The 21,508-nt window shown below is 38.4% G+C and overlaps 1 protein-coding gene across 6 annotated transcripts in view; it reads right to left on the bottom strand.

The window, feature by feature from the left end:
* The window catches only part of L3MBTL3 (l(3)mbt-like 3 (Drosophila)), a 95,689-nt gene that overhangs the window by 52,579 nt on the left and 21,602 nt on the right, over positions 1 to 21,508 (bottom strand). For 3 of the 6 annotated variants that reach the window (XM_014533799.1, XM_014533797.1, XM_014533798.1), the window contains 6 exons: positions 12,387 to 12,505; positions 6,381 to 6,492; positions 5,942 to 6,016; positions 4,360 to 4,519; positions 2,891 to 3,038; positions 980 to 1,064 (listed from right to left, as the gene is read on the bottom strand). In XM_014533799.1, the coding sequence (XP_014389285.1) occupies positions 980 to 1,064; positions 2,891 to 3,038; positions 4,360 to 4,519; positions 5,942 to 6,016; positions 6,381 to 6,492; positions 12,387 to 12,488 (682 nt within the window). In that variant the 5' untranslated portion in view covers positions 12,489 to 12,505. The remainder of the gene's footprint in view (positions 1 to 979; positions 1,065 to 2,890; positions 3,039 to 4,359; positions 4,520 to 5,941; positions 6,017 to 6,380; positions 6,493 to 12,386; positions 12,506 to 21,508) is intronic. The other 3 variants (XM_005858984.2, XM_014533800.1, XM_014533801.1) reach the window with 3 other exon arrangements.

Here is a 21,508-nt window from a genome sequence, read left to right as displayed (position 1 = left end):
TCTGAACCAGCTAGGGTGGAGCTCATGAAGAGAAAAAAGTCTGAATTGCTAAGGAGTCAAAGTAAATGACTAAAGAAACAAGGTCCCACAGGGGACAGGGCCCTGAGAATAGAAATGAAGGTGAAGGGAGAGAAAGATTAATGACATCTTTGAGGCAAAGTGCTGAGTAACTGAGAATTTATTCCCTTTAATCTCAGTGACATAAACTAGAAGCCATCTCCCCCAATGGTAAAAGTTAGGTTGTGTGCTTGAGGCAGGATGAAATGTTTCAAACGCTTTTCTTTCAAGGCTTAAAAGATGAACAAGCAAGGAATGCATCCATCACAGAAGAGGAACACTGGGTTCATAGTCCTGATTTGTAGGGACATGACTGGGCGGGGCGGAACTGGAGCTGCGCAAGTGGAGTGACCTAACATGAAGGACTGGCCAGGCCGATGTGGCAGGTCAATGGGGATAAAGCCCAGCAGAGGACATTGGGGCTCTAGGAGAATAACGTGAGGTCCATGCTGAATAAGGTGGGAGTTCATCCACTCAAGTATTCAAGGGAAGGGCCTGAGGACTGGATTCCTCATGAGAATAAAGTGTTGCCAGAGGAACAATTAAAAAAAAAAAAAAAAGGTACCATATTAGGAGGCTGTGGTTTGAGAGAAAACATTAAAAACTTAAAACTTACACTCTTAGGAAATGAACAAGAACATAAGTGTTAATAAAAGCGCAGAAATAGATGAAACCTACTTGATGCTCAAATAAAGTAAGGTGTTCTCGTGTTTGCCCGGACACTGTTCGAAAGTTACTAACTTCCATTTTTCCCTTACCTATTTCTTCAAAACTATAATCTTTACGGATAAAATTTAATTTAAAAAATCCCAAAGTCTTAGCTGCCCTAATGTGCATTACAACTATGACTAAAATGTCTACCCACATGAAATATTTTAAGTTTCATAAAGTTGCAAGTAAAGCCTTTTCTTCATCGACTCACCCTGCTTTAATACAGCTGAATCACCGCGTCTTTTCCTTCGGGCTCTCTGTGAACCCCTCAGGATTCTCCCATCTTGTTTGTTCTCCTACAATAAGAGAGAAAACTATGATTTTCTGAAAGTTTGTGAAACTGGCACCAACAAAAGTTAGAGTGCTATCAGAAAGCATTATTTGTTTTATACTTTTCTTCAATTTCACTTCCTAAGTTTTAAGGAAAGTAAGGATATATGTAACTTGAGAGCTATGTTGCTTTTGGCCTAAGGTCATCACAAAATAAGAGCATTTCCAAGAACTACTCTGTAGAATAGCAGGGATCCTGCTCCCGCCTCCTTGAACCCCTTTCTTCTCCTAGCTCCTGGGGCCCTCTGTTCCGATATTCCTCACACCTCCCCGGCCCCTCTTCTCAGTCCCTTTGCTAGTGTCTCTTCCAACCCAGCCCTCTTCTGGTTTCTATCTAATCTCTCTCCCTAAGTTTTAAAGGTCACCTGCCTACCAGATATCCCCAGTCCGTACTCCACACTCATGCATACACCTGCCTACTGGATCTCCATTTGGATGTCTCATAAGCATCTCAAACTCATGGTGCCCAAGTATCTCCAGATTCCACACTCCAGCCTTGCCTTCCCATCCTCACTGAAGGGCATCATTATCCAGTCAATGGTTCAAGCCAAAAGCCTAAGAGTTAGCCCTGATTCTTCTCTTTCCCTCACACACCAGCAAACCTACCTCGAACGGATCCCAAATCCCCTGTTCTATCTTACATAGCCCTCTTAGCTGGTCTACTACAATAAAATCCTAACTGGTTTCCCTCATTCCACTTTTGCTCTCACCTGGCAAAGCTAGAGTGATCATTTTAAAACATAAATTATATCACAGTGTTTCCTTGCCTTTAACTTTCCAATGGTTTCCCATCACACCCAAAATACAATGAAAACCCATTACTCTGGTATACCATAAAGCCCTCCATGGCCTGGACCTCTTCAGCTTCATCTGACTCCACTCTCAACTGCATTGTCTCCTTTTATTTCCTCAAAGCATGCTGCACATTACTGTAGGAACTTTTCCTTAAGCTGCTCCACTTCCCAGAGGGCTCCTCACTCCTAACTTTACCAAGCTGACTCCTTCTTAGTATTCAGATCACATTGTTCATGCCACCTTCTCTGGGAGGCCTCCTTGACAACCCAACTTAAAATAGCCAATCCTCAAGCCCTATTGTAATTCTCAGCAAAGCACTTATCACAGGCTGACATTTCTCTTATTTATTTTATTATATGTTCCCTTAGTAAGAATGTAATGTCCCTGTGAGTAGAGACCTGTCCCGCTGCTATCCTGTTCATCCTGTATTCTCAGCTCCTAGAATAGTGACTAGCAAATAAAAGTTGTTCAAAGTTGATCTTAAGGAAAATGCCTCAAGACCTTAAAGTTCTCTTTTCCTAAGAACCATTAATATATACTTTAGGGATAAGACATTTATATTTTAATTCGCATACTGTGAATTAGTTCTCCCTAAATATACCTGACACTGATGTGCCATTTTCTATCTATTCACATAGTTTTTATGAGATCTGCCTGCAATTTACTAAAATGGGACTGGGATCTTGCTATTGAAAGAAACTAAAGGTTCATTGTCAAAACTGAAGGTCTACTGTTGCCTCTTTCTCTCCAGCAATAAGCACAGAAATTCATACTTCTTCACCCTAAGAAAGGGGTACTATTATTTACAATTCCCATTTTGAGATGAGGACAGCAACAAAGAGAGAGTAGGTAGATAATGTGCTGATGGTAACACAGAGAGCCGCCGAAGCAGCACTTGAAGTCGGTAACTAGCTGTAGAGCTAGTGCCTTTGACCATGGTGCTACCCACTTAGGAAACACCCCCGTATTCCCAGGTAGTCCCATAAGAGATACTAACCATTTCGTCATCTCTCTCTTCTGCATCCTCCTTGGAGTCTGCTTTCAGGGATAGCTTTGGTTTTTTCTTCCGACTGCACTTAGGGTCTTCTTCCTCGTTGTCTTCTCCTAGGTCCCTTTCCTCCTTCTGATCTCTGCTGCTTGTAAACCCAAAATAATGACAGGAAACAATACCTATCAAACATCTACATGGTGAGTATCAATGCAAATTCTTTTAAAACATCACCCGCCAAAGGGAAAATATTTAGCCACCAGGATAAATGTGTAGACATTAGAATATCATAGATAGGGAACATGTCAAATCATTATCATGTATTGTGACACTGTCGAGGTTAGAAAGTGGAAATTAGCTTCTACGTTAATTTCAAAAGGAGACCAGCACTATATGTAAAACAGAGTCTCACAAGTTTAAAATAATTTGTCTTTCACATCTGGAACCCATACTAATACAAGAATCAATTATTGCCCTAGCTGGTTTGGCTCAGTGGATAGAGCGTTGGCCTGCAGACTGAAGGGTCCTGGGTTTGATTTCGGTCAAGGGCACATGCCTGGTTGTGGGCTAGGTCCCCAGCAGGGGGCATGCAGGAGGCAGACAATCAATAATTCTCTCTCATCATTATTTCTCTCTCTCTCCCTCTCCCTTCCTACCTGAAATCAATTTTTTTTAAAAAAAGAATCAATTATTCAAAGATATTTTAGTCTTCAGGGCAACTTTAAAACTAGGATTTATCAATTATTAAGAATAACAAGTCCAAATGAAAAAGGCCAAGTGTAACTTTGTAAAATATCAGTTGGCCCCAACAAAAACAGACAATTTACAAGACTGTGCTAATTAAAATACATGGGAAACTCCAGTGAAATATAAATGTCAAGTCATTTATTTACAGCATACAATTATATGCAAGAAATACATCTTCTTGGTAATACGCTGAATTCTGTCAAATAACCCCCAAATGACAAAGTCACACCACTGTCAGTCACAGCTGATGTCCCTGTCTTGTATTTCTTAGTCTTCCCTGATATCAGCAGTAACATAATTCATTACATTACTCACTATGGTCTTCATTCAGTTGATTTCCAATCAGTTTTATTCCATTTGTAGAGTTTTAGCTGAGTTACCTAAGAACCCTCCAAATATAAACAAAACTGTGTTTCAATAAACATCAGTATCATCAAAATATGTATGTGACCCAGAGAACTTTAAATACTCTGAGCTGAGAAACAATCAAATTCGTGTAAACAAATGGCTAAAGAAAGAGGCAGAAATTGTATTGCAGGTAAAACACAGGCAATAAAACTCAGATCAGACATGACTGAGGTCACCAGGTTGAGTAATGAGATGGAGATCCATGTGTTTCTACAGGAAACGTCTTGGAAAAAAGAAAGGGCATGAAAGGGTGACAGAGGTCAGAGAGCCATGACCATGGACTCTAAAACCCATTCTGCAGATGGAATGGAACAAAAACCTACTTGTCTTTGATATGCCGAGTACAATTCTGGCTGCAATAGTTTCCTCCAGAAAGACATTCATCTACGTTGCCATACTGACAACAATTCTCACAGAACGGAAGCCCTTCTACTTTTACTGACTCCTTCAACCTGAAGGGCATCCCAGTCTTCTCTGAAAAAACTAGAAGATGGAAAGAAGAGAAAAAATTTAAAACCATGACAGAACACATTCCAAAATACACTTAAACTTTTTCTTCTAATAATTTTGTTAGCAACACAATAAAAGAATGTTTGTTGAATGAATGAATGATCAAACTCTAGGATTTGGGAGAGAGAAGAGGATGAGCTTGGTAGAAATCACTCAAATCATTTACATAACAAAACAATTCTGCAGAAAAAAAGCTTGTCCAAGGCTTTTTCTACAGCGTTTGAAGTAAAATGAAGAAAATTTCATTAGTCACTAAATTCAGAAAATTAAACCGTCAATCTTTACAATCCTATTTTATAGATGTGTCTTTGACAAAATTTAAAAAGGGTTATCTATGCTATTTCATGTTTATTACATTTTGATGAGGAATTTTGTTTTACTAAAATGGTTAAATCAATGTCTCTCTGTTTTACTTTTAATGCAGCAGATCTCCTGAATCACAATTATCCAAATCGTTTAGGAACGCACATTTCCTTTTGCCTGAATCATTAGGCTAATCATTCATTCAGCAAACATTTATCAGGCACCAATTTGAGCTAGGCACTGGAAATGACAGTATAGCCCTTACCCAAGAGAGCTCACAGGCTAGAAGAGAGGACGGGCAAGAGAACCAGTATTTGCAATAAGAAGGGACACATGCAGTCATTGAAGCACAAACAGGTTCCAGAAGTAGTACAGAGGAAGACGTGAGTCAATCGGCCTGGGGTGAGGTCAGGGGAGAATTTTCTGATATAAAACCTCAACAGGGTTTTAAAAGCCAAAGAGGAATTTACCAACTGGACAAAGTGAGAAACAGTCTCCCAGCCAGAAGAAACAGCATGAGTGAAGGCAAGGATGCATGAAGCCACAGGGTGTGCTGGCAGAATGACAGGTAGCTCAGTGCCACTGGCACCGCCAGAACACAAAGTACAAAGAACAGAACGGAAAGCAAAGAGATAAAGCGAGCAGGTGGGTGCAGGCCACCCAGATCTCTGTATGTTTTGCTAGAGATAAAAAAAGAATTGGTGAAGCGTCAGAGAAGCAATCTACACAGGTTCCTCTAAGTTCAGTATACAGGATAAACTGGGCGAAATTAGAAGCAGAATGATTCTTCAGGAGATGTCTGCACTAGTTCAGGCGAGAGTGGATAAGGACCTAAATTAAGCCAGTGGCAGTGACAATAGATAGAAAAGGCCAGATCTGAGACATATTTAGGAAATAAAAAACCAAGAGGATTAAGAGGCTATGGGCCTGGGGGGAAACAGACTCAGGATGACTCCTAGATTTCTGGCTTGAACTGGGTAGTTGGTGCTGCCACCAACTGAACTATGTGTTACAGAAGAAAGGCAGGTTTGGGGGGAGGGGAGAAAGAAATAGAAAATGAATCGCATTTCAGACATGTGGCGTTTGAGGTACCTGTGGGACATCCGGGTGGAGATGTCCAGTAGGCAGGTGGAAATACGGGCCTGGAGCTCGGGGGAGAGGTCGGGGCTGGAGATATAGATTTAGGAGTCATCAGCATATAGGTGTTAGTTACAACCATCGGAGCAGATGAGAAAAAAGTGGCAGGCTTTTGGCTAAATCACCTGGGTAGGCTATTACATGGATTTACTGGATAATTTCCAATTAACCTGGTGCTATTACAGATCTGGCATTAGGAGAGAAGACAGTTAATGGTTATTTTAAAATATAAGAGCTAGTTCCACATCAGCTTCGTTACAGAAATTTACCTAAGCACATGTGACACGAAGATCACCCAGAATTTTCAAGGTTCCAGCCTACAATAAAACCTGAGATATTCTTACTTTAAAACTTTCAAAAGAAAGAAATGGCAATACAGAGCACCCATTCTTACCTTCTTGAGCAGTTGGCACCATCCAAGTTGTGGTAGCCGTTGCCTTTTTAACATTTTCCATCTCACTCTCATCGGTTATAACTTCCAGGGCTCCAAATTCATTTACTCGAAACTAGTGACAACATGGTAGAGAAAGAGGCAAAATTTACAAAAGTGTTCAGAAAACAGTAACTTAAGGGCTGGCCTATATAGTCTTTAAGAAAAAAATTATGTGTTAAAAATTAATTAAAACAATTATATCTAGACTAGAGGCCTGATGCATGAAATTTGTGCAAGAGTAGGCCTTCCTTCCCCCCGGCTGCTGGTACTGGCTTCCCTCTGGCACCCAGGACCCGGACTTCTCTCCAGCCGCCGGCAGGTACCTGGGACCCGGGCTTCCCTCCCTGCCCTGGCTTTGTCTGGAAGGTCGTCAGAAGGACGTCTGGTCTAATTAGCATATTACACTTTTATTATATCTAAATAAGCCTTCTACCGATATTAAATCATTTGCATTTTACTAATTTTGGAATTTGGAGAAGGGGAATAGAAGAAAGCAGCAAGGTATTTCTTAAGGATATAAACAACCAACCCTGCACCGTCCTGTAAAGTAGCCAGCTCACTTATATGGCCTGCAATTTCAAACGCCATTTTTTGCTAAGACTTATATTCTTATATTACAGTTTATTTGATAATGAAAATTACTGCTTTCCCAGGAATAAGTTGGTCTCACCTAGTTCAGAGAAAAGGGGTATCTCTGTTCCAGAAATTATCACTGGCATATCCATGTCATTATATCCCAAGATGTGAAGGAGGAAGGTGGAAGCAAGGGTCACTTCCTCTTTCTTTCACTACTCTCTGAATTCTCCATTACATTTCCCTCTAGTCTTCCAAAACAGCTGGCAATACCTATGAACGAGTCTCCTAGCTCCAGGCCAATTTTATCACTAAAAAGTAAGGGCATTTGCACCATGTAACATAGAAACTCACACATGAAACCTATTTGTTCATGTTGATCAGTGTCATCTTAATCAATTTAATAAATACATTTTTTTAAAAAAAGTAAGGGCATTTGATTTCAGGGAGATTTTGAGTCCAAGTTTTGAAAATTTCCTCTCACTGCATGGCAAGCTTCAAAAAGTATGTTTCTGTAATAGCCTGGTCGTAGTGTGTGTGTGTGTGTGTGTGTGTGTGTGTGTGTGTTTTAAAGGCTGAAGGGGCCCCATCCTCTTTGAAACAGCTAGATTTACTCTCATTCATGAAGTTCAAAGTTTTCTGTATTCTTCCTGTTTTCCCATAAAACAGAATGACATTAGGGATCTACTTATTTTAACAAGTGATGAAGAGCATGAAAGCTAAAATTCAAAGGGATAATAAAACCTTTTGCTTAAAATTTTTAGACTTTTTTCACAGAAATATACATGAGCATGCAAATACATAGTATTTTAAAAAGACCTTCCATTTCCGAATCCAAACAATCGATTTGGTCAACATGCCCGTAGAGTGTGTATTTTACCAAATTAGATTCAGACTCAAGTAAGAAAAATCTTATTCCTTCCACCAGGTGAAGATAGCACCTTAAATTACTTTCTGCACATAGTCCACAATCATTAAATGCTTTCCAGACTGAACAAGTTGAAATAGTTTAAGAAAGTGAAAGTAGTCTTCTCCCTACTACATATTTCAGACACAAATTTCTAGATAATGTGTATACTCTAGGTAGTGTGTTCATCTACAAATGTCAGTCTAAGAAATCCCAAAAAGTTAACTGGATGAAAAAGACCTAAAATTAACTTTACCTTTTTGGGGGAAATTAATTTTAAAATGATCAAGTCTGAAAACAGAATATTTCAAAATAAAGCTGACAGTACCATCTACTGGGCAAGAGTAGAAAAAACAAGCCTTATAATGATTATTAATTAATGATATTAAAGAATATGATAGAATATCAATTCTAATGAAAAAATTTAAAACACACACACACACACACAAAACAGGCATGAACCTTACAATTCAATCCAGGAAAGCAATTTTCACTTTTATTATGTGTTGATGTTAATTTATATTTATCTGACAGTTACAAAATGGGAGAAATAGCACCAAACATTTACAACATTACAAAGAAAGTCTCCTGGGGCGTAAATTTCCAAATTGTTGCTAAACTACAAACCACCCTGCAATTCAAACACCTAGAACAAGAGCACCACTAAGTGGAGTCTTCAAATAGAAATTCAGACTTATGACCCCTGGAAGCTTTAGGCTCAAATACTTTCAAAGTTAAAAGGTAATAATCCCACAATACAACATTTAATCCCAATAATCTTTTCCTTCTCCTAACATTTAATGTCTATAACTGACCTATAGTTTAAGCACAGTAAAGATGCAATGGCATTTAGGGAAACAGTTGACTCCTGTGAGCTAGGAATCCATGAATGGATGGACTTTAGGGGTCAATGAGTCCAATGAAATATATGCATAATTAGGAGATTGGCACATATATACTTTTCTGGGGATAGGGCTCATAAGATTCATCGTATTTTCAGAGGCATCCTATAACCCTGAAGAGTAAAGAACATCTAGTGTAACCAGTTACTTTATCTCAAAAATTAACCTCAAAGTGTTCTTAATGTATTTTATCATATGCAAAGACACAGGAATCAATTTTTTTTCTTGCTTCTCAATTTGGATTTACGGTGTCTTCTACAATATTACTATTGTTGTAGAAAGTGTTGGACCACACAGCTTGTTAGATGCTGTTAACAGGACTGGGCTCCACAGGCGGAATTCCAGAGAGACTGACATCTTCCCCAACAAAACAGGTTTGGAAGTTTGTAATGAATGGTTTTAGAACCATGAAAACTTGAAATAACCAATTTTATTTTTTTTGTTTTTGAAGTTATTAGTTCTTTTAACCTAGAAGGCTAAAAAGCAATGTGAACATAGTCATTCCATTCTAACCAAGAATATCAAAATTATAAACTTTACAAAGCGCTTTATTAAGCAAATCGAGCACATCAGCTGACACTGAACATTTTCTGTAAGTGGATATGATATATCCAGGTCAATCAGAAACAATTACTTCTAAAATATATAAAGAGTAGCAAAGGTTCTGTTTGTCTTGGCTTGAATTGCCTTTAATTGATTCAAGTGTCTATTTTGCTTGTAAAGGCAAAAGGTCTTTGCCTACTTTTGCCTGTCTTAAATGACAGATCATTAAAAGACACTCCTGAGATTCCTATTTTTGTTTTATGTCTTTTAATGCTGAAATCTGAATTCTAGATATTTGCTAACTAAACTGGTCTGAACACTAACCAAGGCAAGGCCAATTGTGCACCAGGAGTGTGGGGAGTTTTCCAGTTGGGCTTCTGCATTGCTGCTACAAGGTCCTGCTCTCAGTTAAATGGCAACTTTTCTTCCTAGATAAGATGCTATTGCTCTCAGGAGTGTATCTGCATGTTACTCAGGGACTCTGAAAGACTAAATCCGTACGGCCCAGAGGAATAATTCTCTGTGGATAAATTTCAGACAGCATGAGAAGCTCAGGCAGAGAAATTGCTTTAGGGAAAGGGAGCCCTACCATACATCTTCCCATACCACTCACTACCTGCCTGTTTTCAGGGCTGGCCCTGAGATATTAATCTACAAATACTAATTTACATTTTAAAAGAACACATTAAGCAATGCTAAGGTTTCAAACAGGCAAAGCATGATGTGAGAGAGTAAATTTCGTGATTTATTCAAAGTTCTTTCTGATATCTTACGTTTGTGAAAAATTAATTTCTCAATCAGATCTCTTAAGCAACTCGAATTTTAATAGAAGGAGCGAGTGAATTACAAATCCTAAGCAATATAATCAATTGGCTAGCCTCTGAATCTCCTTAGATGGAAAGGGTAGAAAGGTAGAAAATCAGTTTTTAAATTATTTTTTTAATGGACATCAAACTATCCATAGTGCATGAAGTGAACTTGAATACACGACAACTGTCCAATTAGATGAGCCTAAAAGTAAAATCAAATAACCCAGATTATAAAACCCACTAAATGGCGTAATTATCTGCTTGCTTTAATAAAAATAACGGGTTATTTACTATTCCTAAAATCCATTGCTTAGAAAACCTTGGGCAATCTAAATTTCTTAGGGATGGAAATTATACTCCATTGTTAAAACTAACCAAACAAAAGTTACAAATTTTGTCATCTACCTGACACCCCAAAAAGCTACTCAGAAGGGATTAAAATGTACAAGAGGATGCAGCAATGAAAAAGGGAGGGGGGCAGTTACACAACATATTGCAAAGCCTGAATAGCTACAATTTAAGTCTTTTATATATACACTAGGGGCCCAGTGCACGAAATTCGTGCATGGGGGGAGGGGGTCTCTCAGCCTGGCCTGCACCCTCTCACAATCTGGGACCGCTGGCTCCTAATCACTCACCTGCCTGCCTGCCTGATTGCCCCTAACCACTCTGTCTGCCTGCCTCATCACCCCTAACCACCTTTGCCTTGGCTCCCACCGCCACGGCTTCATCTGGAAGGACATCCAGAATGATGTCCAGAAGGTCCTTCAGCTGTCCGGTCTAATTAGCATATTACACTTTTATTATTATAGATATTTTTTTCAACCACCTCATAACCACCTTAAGACATAGATCCCCTATTTCCATTTCACAGATAAAGATTCGGAAACAGGGAATTTAAATAACTTGACAAGGTTCAGGTAGCTAATATGTGGCTGATGTTTTTAGAGTCTGAGACACCGTTTCTTCTTTCTCAAAAATCCCAGTATTCTACTTCCAATGTATCTAATCCAGATGAACAGTTGAAGAATGTTAAGAGCAGATAAAATTTTTAGTGTTTACTTAATCCCTTATTTTACCAAAAAGGAAACTGGTCCAGAGACCAACCGACTTGTTCAAGGTCACACAGCCTAAAACTAAAACCAAATCTCCTCTTCGGATTTCACTAAACCTCACTAGTATATTTCTGTTCAGCTAAACTCAGAAAGGTACGTTGGCACACTGCACTTATTTATTTAAACCTAACTCAACTAAAATCCAAGTATGTTTCCTTAAATAACAGATCCAAATCTCACCACTGAGAATGAACTAGGGCAGGTTTGGCAGCGAAAAGGAATTGGATTATAAGAAGCCAATATTAGCGGGCAGGAAATTCTATTCAAGACAGTACAGAACACCAAGCATTAGAGAGGTAAGCCAGCTAACAGCCTGTTAGGGAGACTGGAAGTTCAAACATCTGAGTGACCAAGTACAGACACAAAGTCCAAAAGGCCACAGACAGGTTCAAGGTCCCAGAGATAGGATCAGAGCAAAAGCAAATTTGAAATGAGAGGTGAGGGCGGCTGACTTCTCAGGTGGCTTGCATAACCCTGTTTCATGGGGCAGCAGATGTGGTCCCTGAGAGGGCTTGGGGGTCTGGGGGAACGGGGCAGGGTGAGCACCTAGAAAAGGAGCACATGAAGGAATCACTCTCTGAAGAGAGTTCTCCTCCATACAAAAGCAGCCTGGTGTACAGGGAGAACCAGTAATTTTGAACAAGTGATTATATAAAATCCATATTTACAGTATAAATAATTTAAGGGAGGTAAATCATTCTGTTTATTCAATATTTTAACATTATCCAGTTTTTAAATGAGAACACTAGGGCCCAGCGAGTGTGGTTACTTAAATTTATAGGGCCCATTACTACAAAATATAAGCCAGGTTTTCTAACCTACCACTGCCACACTCATTGGTCATCATGAGAGAGTCAAACCTGAGATGATCCTCCTCGAAGCTGTAACTCACTATCTGCAAAATGAGCACATGCTGCCGAAACATTCCTTAGTCTCCACCCCAAGTGACAAAGGCTTCTGCCAAACCACAAGCATGTCCAACTGTCTTGAGAGTTTATTGTAGAGGTCTAAGTATCATATAAAACATTGTGCTTAATGTTTTTAATTCTTAGTTTGCATATATATTCAGATTTAATTTTTATCATTACATAAAATTGAACGTAATAAAGACAGCTTACCTTTAAGTCACTTCCTGGCAATGTACCTACTCCATCTTTCCAGTCCATAACACTGAATACGTCAAACTCTTGACCACTTGTGCTAGAGGCAGATTCAGTCATGATTTATTTTTTTTAACCTGAAGGCAAAAAGAAAAAAAGAATTCCACATATAAATCAGTTTTTATTTCAGTGGTCATTACTTTAGTTTCCCTTATTTACATAATTTTCTTGATCATAATATCTCATATCCACAGATCAAGAAATAACTGCTTCAGAAAATATCAACACTATTGTATAATGTAATCCATGGTAAGTTATAGCAGAAAAATAGTAATAAAATTTCTAAGTTATAAAGTGTCACGGTAAACATTTCTATTCTTAAAAAGAAATTCATTGTTTCGTAGCAAACTCACTTAAAACAAAGAATCATGCCCTAGCCAGTTTGGCTGAGTGGACAGAGCATCGGCCTGGGGACTGAAGGGTCCCAGGTTCAATTCTGGTCAAGGGCACATAACCGGGTTGTGGGCTCCATCCCCAGGAGTGGGCATGCAGGAGGAAGCCAATCAATAATTCTCTCATCACTGATGTTTCTATCTCTCTCTCCCTCTCTGAAATCAATAAAAATATATTTTGGGGAAAAACAACAACAACAACAAAACCCCAAAGAATCATGATGCCATATGAACGTAATTCCTTGCCCTCTAAATAGTTTTTTGTTTTGAAACATTGAAAAGAGAGTAGGTATGAATAAAGAATAGAAAATGTTAATAAACAAAAAGGAACCATTCAGATAATAAAAAAGCAATAAATAAATTGATTTATTTAATACAGGTGAAATATTTGCCAATTTGATGTTCCCAGAAATAGAAAAAAAAGTCTCAACATGTACAGTAAACACCAATAATAACACGCTGTGTTAAGGTAACCAATTCAGTTAGCTAAACTATGATAATGCTTACTTTTCATTTTTTAAAAAGTTGCAAAACTAACTTTTTCATAATCATAGTTATTGGCAGCATTATATTGTTCTTTGAGACTTTTCTGTGTGGTATGGGATAAAACAAGTTATGTTGAGGTCATTGGCAAGCAATGGGAAAGATCAATGAGTCCTAAATTTGAATAATAGTGTCAGTATGAATTTGTGATGCATTTTATCTTTAAAAAATATGCATTTTTCTAGCTTTGTCCACTGAAAAAGTCTAGAAACAATCACTCATCAACAGTAACGAGCAGCCCAGAGCTCTGACTGTGGTCTCTAAATACCACTTCTGGGAGGTCTTCCTGGAGAAGGAGGTGATTTCTGGCAGAAAATGTGCAAGATGAGCTTGGAACATGTCAAACAAAAAAAACAACGAAACTATCAAGGACAACAGAGATCAGATCTAAAGAACTCAGGAGCAACTGAAGAGGCTCCTGCAGGCCCAAGAAAGGATTCTAGCTGCGTTGAACTGAAACGCGTCAAATAAGTTTAAATCCACGAGTTCATAATGATATTCAAAACCAAACAAAAAACAAACCTAGAACACTTTATTGGCCACCTTTGGGGAGGATATATGGTAACCAAGTCACTATTTGGGAAAATAACAAGGATTGACCCTGCCTGTATCATGAGACCCATGCAAACTATATCTCAGGATAACAAATAGTTGGGTGAGAGGAAATTTTCCTTTAGAAAAAATTCCTGCTAATAAACAAAGGTAATCCATGGTAAGTGATAGCAGAAATAAAGTTCTGACATTCCTTTGTTTATCAGCAGGAGAACTGAAACATAACCATTTGCAACACGTAATAAATTAATGGCTCTAAGAAACAACCATATATGAAGGAGTATTGCCAGGAAAAAAACAAAATCGAACCTAATCTGATCAAGTTTATTTACAGAAAATACCAGGAACAAAGGAACACGTTAAATCACACCAGAAAAATATCAGAAGCAAAATTTGGACTGTCAGAAACTCTTTAGTAACATTTCTCAAAGCACAGGCCACAGACCCTGGGGGGCCCTGAGACCCTTTCCAAAGGTCCAAGAAGTCAAAACTGTTCTCATAAAAATACTAAGAACGTTATTGCCTCCCTCACTCTGTTGACATTTGCACTCATGGAACAAAAGCATTAGTGGGCAAAGCTGCTGCCACTGTTTTCTTCACCATCCTGCATTCACAGTAAACAAAGGTCAGTTTCACTAAAGACCATCCTTGATGAAATATTTGTCTTGGTACCTGAATATACATCTTTTAATGTTCTGTGTGATGATAAAGTAAGTACCATAAAGTGGGTGGGCGTGCCAAAGTACTGTGGTTGCCTCAAGGAAAAGGCGCTGGTGAACTGTTTGAGATACAAGCTGAATAAGCTGTTTTGTTTTTCGTGGAAAGAGAGCCATTTTTTTTTTTATTTCCAAAACGATGTTTATTCAGGTTTGAATATTTGGCAAATATTTTGTCAAAAATAAATGAAGTGAGCCTGTCACATCAAGAAAAATGCTGACAGCATTTGTAGCTAATGATACAATTTGAGCATTCAAGGGAAAATGAGAATTTTTGAAAAACTTGTATCCACCACCAAGAGCTTGAAACTTCCCAACAGCTAAAGACTTCTCTAAGGAGATGGGTGGTGATAGTCATGAATACGATTTTAAAATGTTGCACAATAAAATATTGTCAACATTTGGAAGTTCTGCACAACGTGGCGAAGCAGTTATTTTCCAAATGACCAGTGCTTAATGTTACACAATTATGCATGGGTAAAGAATCCATTCAAAGTGCATGGTAGACCAATAGATTCTAAAGTTACAAAGTATTAAAAGCTGATCAACAGAGCTTCAAACTGCACATTACAGCAGACATTAAAGAAACTACCACTTGTTGCCCTGGCAGGGTGGCCCGAATGGCTAGAGCGTCATCCCGTGCACCAAAAGGCTGGAGGTTGTGGGTCTGAACCCTGGGTTCAGGGCACATATAGGAGGTAACTGATCAATGTTTCTCTCCCAATCTCTCTTTCTTTTTCTCCCCATCCCCTCCCTTGCTCTCCCTAAACATATCCTAGAGTGAGGATTAAAAAAAGAAAAGGAGTTACCACTTGTCAAGTTTTGGTGTAGTGTCAAAGAAGAATATCCACCACTAAATGAAAATACTTCAAATACACCTCCCTTTTCCAACCCCATAAATTTCAACCAAAACAACATATTGCAATAGATTGAATGCAGAAGCAAATATCAGAACCCACCTATCTTCTATCAAGCCAGACATTAAAGAGACTTACAGAAATGTAAAACAGTAGTACTTATTTAGTATGCTTTTAATTTTCAAACTATGTTTGTTTCGTTAAAACTGTGCTTACATACACTAATGTAATGGGTTTACTATTGTTATTTTTAAATAAGTAAAATTTAAATTATGTATTTTAATTTGTAATACAGTAAATATTGGTAACTGTAACCTACACAAATAATGGCACTTTGAGATTTTCAATTATTCTACCATATAGGATAAAAACTTGTTTTATTCCACAAACAAACTGGCAAGAAGTGAACAAAATATTTGAAAGAGGAAATCTGAAATTTAGATGAAAAGAAATTTAGGAGACATATTAGCAACAATATCATAAATCATAGATATTGTTTGAGCCCTGATGTCAACTATTTTTCAAAAAATAAGATTATAAGGAGAGGAGGAAACATGAATGCCAGGTGGCTATCTGATGACATTAGACAAATGCTATTGCTTTTTCAGAGGAATAATGGCAGTGTTTATTTTTTTTAAGTATTGCACACTATTTTATTGATTTCAGGGAGGAAGGAAGAGGGAGAGACAGAAACATCAATGATGAGGTAGAATCATTGACTGGCTGCCTCCTGCACACAGCCCCCCCACCACGGGGGATCAAGCCCACAACCCGGGCACGTGCCCTGATCGAACTGCGACCTCCTGGTTCATAGGTCGACGCTCAACCACTGAGGCACACTGGCCGGGTGACAGTGTCTATTTTTTAAAGGGGAGTTCTTTGTTGTATTTCAGAGACACAAAGTGAAATTGACATATAAAATTACGTAATGTGAGGAATTTGCTGTAAATTAATCAATGACATAGTGAAACAAGATTGGCAACATATTGGTAATGGTCACTATGTGTGAAGGATCTATGATGGTTTATTATACATCTTAGTTTTATGTATGCTTGAAATTTTTTATAATAAAAATACTTCTATGTGCCGCCTACTTGAATATATAATATACATTCACTTTTAAATAGTCAATAGAAAAAAACTTGTTTGTTTGAATTATAGCTATCCTCTGTTGGGATATACTAGTTGTTTCAATAATTTTTTTCTTTTAAATTAGAATATGTCAAATATTATACATATATTATTAAGTCTATTTCTGATCATTTCAAAATCTATACAGTCTAAATTTGCAGAAGCATCAGATTTTACTATCATTACAACTTAATCCTCAAAACAGGAACTAGGATATAAAGGCCTAAGAAAGAATTGAATTGACCTAAGAAATAGCAAAAATATTGCCCTAACCGGTGTGGCTCCATGGTTAGAGTATCAACCTGCGCATAGAAGGATTGTGGGTTTGACTCTTGATCAAGGGCCTATATCTGGGTTTCAGGTTCGAACACCAGTCCCTGTTGGAGTGTGTGCGGAAGAAAACCAATCGATGTGTCTCTCTCACATCGATATTTCTCTCCCCCTCCTCCCCCCACACATCTCCCTTCCACTCTCTCTATCGATGTGTCTCTCTCACATCGATATTTCTCTCCCCCACCTCCCCCCACACATCTCCCTTTAAAAAAAATCAATGGGAAAAATATCCTCGGGTGAGGATTAACAAAAATAAAAATAAATAGCAAAAAAATTAAGTGAATTAACCTGCACTTAAATTCTCTATGACTCCTACCTCATTAAACAGATAGAGATCAGGAACAAAACTGACTTCCCTGTTAAGTGAAGAAGAATGGCAACTTCTTCCTGACAGACAGTAGAGTGACAGAATAATTTCCCCCTGGTGGCTAAACTGGGTAAAACTTGAGTGATCCTTTAAAAAAAGTTTTACTGTTCTTTCTCTATAATTGTAACAGCATCAAATCACCAGATAGCCCATGCCAGACATGATACATATACTTTCTAATTTATTAATTAAACCTCTGACATTCTTCCAGAAAAAGATTCAAAGCAACAGGCAATTTACATCCATTAATTCATTTATTTCCCACAAAAAGTTAGGTTATATTATCCGTCTAGTCTACACTGAAGAAAGTGAGCCTCAGAAAGGTTCACTAACTCAGCCAAAACCATAGATGGTGGTACGGCCAGGACTTGAACCCAGGTCAGCCTGATTCCACCCCAGCCTATTTTTCTCCAGCATTATCTGACCTTTGTAGATTCCTGTCCCCTCTGAGAATATGGCGAAACCTACTTTCCCTTATGTTACTCCTTAGAACATGGCAAATCCAGAGCCAGTCTGCTAGCACCAAAGTTCTTGAATTATGTGTATCAGTGCAACACATACCCTTTAAAAAAATGTATGCTACTGACAAAATAGCATTAAGACATATATACAAGTAAGTTTCTCATCTTCTCTAACTTTAAAACCTATGTATATAAAATTCACAACAGCAAAATCCTGTGTCTAGGAAGAGGAACAAAAAGTAGAAGAAAGCTAAAAGCTTATACTGTACAAAACCTGCATTACATGTTTTAGGAAATATTTAGAATAAGTTTTTGCTCTATCAAACACTGGTAATGTTACACAGTGTACTCTGCCCATAAGGCACATATCTAGAATTTATAAAAACTGTTTACATCCATTGTTTTATTCTAAGGTTTGTGGACATTTTGTGCAAAGTACTGTAGCATGAAAACATTTAATATGTTGTCTTTCCCATGGTCTAATTTTGAAGCCACTGGCTACTTTCACTATCACAATTAGTATGAATAGCTAGGATAGATGAGGTGTTTTTCCACAATCTCTTAGTCACGCAGAATAGCCAACAACCAATATTATTTTAACAGGAGCTACTTCTATGCCACCCTAAGTCTTTTTCCCTAGTTTTCATCCTCCACAAGTGTGTGTATACAAACATACAAAGTCCTTTCACTCCAACCAACCATGTTCCTAAGAGATAAGCAGTTTTTTGGGTTTTTTTAGTATTTAGAAATGCTGCTTTATGTTTTAATTATCACCTGGCACTATCCCATAACTAACCTGTATTCCACGGGCCAGAAAAAACAGGTAGCAGTTACTCACAATACAAGTCACAATCAGTGTTTCTCATTCTGCAGAAATTCCACCCCAAATCTCTTGTTAATGGTGCTGGGACTTCCTAAGAAAGTGCCTTAAAAGTGTACCATGACAGGTCCTCTGTGCTATCAGACAGCAACTACCAGTTGCCTCCTAATCTCTTCTAAATTCAAATGGTCTCCAGATGCCCAGCAAATGCACCAATGCAGCTTTTGATTCCCACCAACATACATGTGATGGCTGACAGGAGCTAAAATCAAGGGGACTGACATCCAGTGTGCTTCTACCGGCATCCATTGTGGATGCCTCATTAAGGAGATGGCTTTATTGAAGGCGGAGGTCATTACTACTGGCACTTGCACAAATGTATTACACTCCCAAAGCCCCCTTTTTGTGAAACAGTTCGCTTTAGCTTTTACTAATTTTTATTACAATTTTCTTGCCTGGAGCCTGCAACAAAAAGGCCTGGCGGACAGACTAAATGACAATACAACACTATCCTCAGAATTACCTCCTACATCTGTCTCCTGTACCACCCACTGTCTCCAAACCGAAGCTGTGCAACTTGACTCCCTCTTGGAATACTGTATGTAACAGATGAACTAACTTCCTCAATTGCTCAAATAAATCTCTGAAAGTTCCAACCCACCATACACCACTAGTAATCAAGAAACATTAGATGGTGATGAAATTAGTTAATATCTTACATTCAAAAATCCTGTGTTATGAGAAGACGGGGAAGCAGGCCCTCTCATACATTGATGGCAGCATTATACATTGAAACAACCCCTATGGAGACCAACTTTCAAGAACATATTCGACAGCTCAGCGATCCTAGTCCTAGAAATGTATTCTACAGATACTTGCACATATTTATAAAAGGAAAATGTAAAAGGTTACTCACTGAATATAGCAAAAAAGAAAAAAAATGGAAACAACACAAAAGTCCATTAATAAAAGCAAATAAAAGCAAACTGTGGTACATCCATACAATCTATAATAATAAAAGCATAATATGCTAATTAGACTGGACAGCCGAACGACCTTCCGGATAACCTTCCGGACGAAGCTGGGGCTGTGAGGGCTGAGGCAAGCTGCTGCTGCTGCGAGGGCCGAGCCCCTTGCATGAGTTTCCTGCATTGGGCCTCTGGTGGTATAGAATGCCATTGTAAAAAAAAAAAAAAAAAAATGAGGAAGCTCTTTATATTAAGATAATAGAAAGATCTCCAAGACAAAATAGAAACAGAGGCATGGATACGTGGAACAGACTGACAGCTGTCAGAGGGAGGGCTTTGGGGGACTGGATGAAAGAAAGTAAAGGGATTAAGGATATATATATCACATAGACACAGAGAAGAGAGAAAAGGGGGTGGGGAGTAGGTGCAGGTGGGCAAAGGGAGGGAAAATGGGGATGGGAAGAGGCGTTGCTTGGGGTGATGGGCGCACGATGCTGTGTGCAGATGATGTTTTGCTGAGTTGTACACTTGAAACCTGTATGGTTTTGCAAACCAATGTCACCCCAATAAATTCAATAAAAAAGAAAGAGCTCCCAGATGTCTTTAATACTACTAATTTTGTGCAAGATACAGGAACGACATGCTACCATGTATATAAAACCAAGGGATTATATATAAATATATGTACTGGTTATATGTGCATAGACAATCTCTGCAAGGATTGTCGGAAACCAGTAACACTAGCTGCTTCCAGGAAGGAACAATGGTTTGCTGAAAGACAGTCATGGGGAGGAACCTTCTCCCTGTATATGCTTTTGCATCTGTTGAATGTTAAACAAAATTTTTTTTAATTAAAAAACAAGTTTTAAAATCTTGCTTCATATTTATATAAAACAGTTTATGTTATAAAAGGCATGTCTTCCCACGTTTGTTATTGAAGTCAACAACTGAAGCTACAGCTTAGAAGTCAGTAAGAGAAATCAACTTCCCCAAAGCTCCTGGGTAATTTGCTAGTAAGTATTCAACTGTACATGCAAATGCATCAGCTCCACAGATCAGTAAGAAAAGGAAGGGCAGAGTTCAGTTCTCCACAGTTTAGGTATGGGAAAAATAAAACATATACAGCAGATCCTTGGCATTTGCCCACCATTTACAGTTTCTACCACTCCTGAGGGACATGTGAAGTTCCAGGGACATTGAGTCATTTGTCGTTTTGCAGAGACATGATTCTGCATCACACACAGCTCAGAGGCAAGAGCAAGTGGCCTGGGCCGGCCAAGGTCCAGGTTCGCCCTCAGTCAGAGTGCTTAGTCTCAGTGCTATGGCCACTGTCAATAAAGTGATAAAAAACTTTTTTTCTTGTTAAGAAATGAAACAAACAAAATTAACTGCTAGTTGATTCTAGCATTGATGACAGAATAAGGGGAATATGGAAATGTTTTTGAAAGTGATAGGTCCTGGCCACAAAATTGAAGTTTCAGATAAATTAAAGACTGAAATGTCAAATGCAATGATGACTCAGACACATGTGTGTGAACAAAACTACCAAATGCTCCAAAAGGAAATAAGTAGAAAGGATGTGTGAACTTGTTTCAATAAGTGCTCCAGACAGTACTAAAATTGCTCATCGAGTGAGATAAGTAGTCAAGGTCTAGAGAGATCATTTACATTTTCAGTTACACTTCAGTCATCTGAAGGAAGGAATTTTGTGCTACAATGAGTTTTTACAAGTTGAGAATTGGTGATGGTCTTGCGATATGTCCCTCACAACTGTCAAGAGCCTATTGTGGGCGGAAACCAAGATGGCGGCATAGGTAAACACCGGAGTTTGCTGCCTCAAACAACCACTTCAAAAATACAACTAAAAGACGGAACGGACATCATCCAGAACCACAGGAAGGCTGGCTGAGTGGAAGTTCTACAACTAGGAGGAAAGAGAA

This window comes from Myotis brandtii, unplaced genomic scaffold (genome assembly GCF_000412655.1).
Source record: "Myotis brandtii unplaced genomic scaffold, ASM41265v1 scaffold123, whole genome shotgun sequence".
NCBI lineage: Eukaryota > Metazoa > Chordata > Mammalia > Chiroptera > Vespertilionidae > Myotis > Myotis brandtii.
Note: the sequence above shows the minus strand (reverse complement) of the source record. Positions and strands in the feature narration are given on the sequence as shown.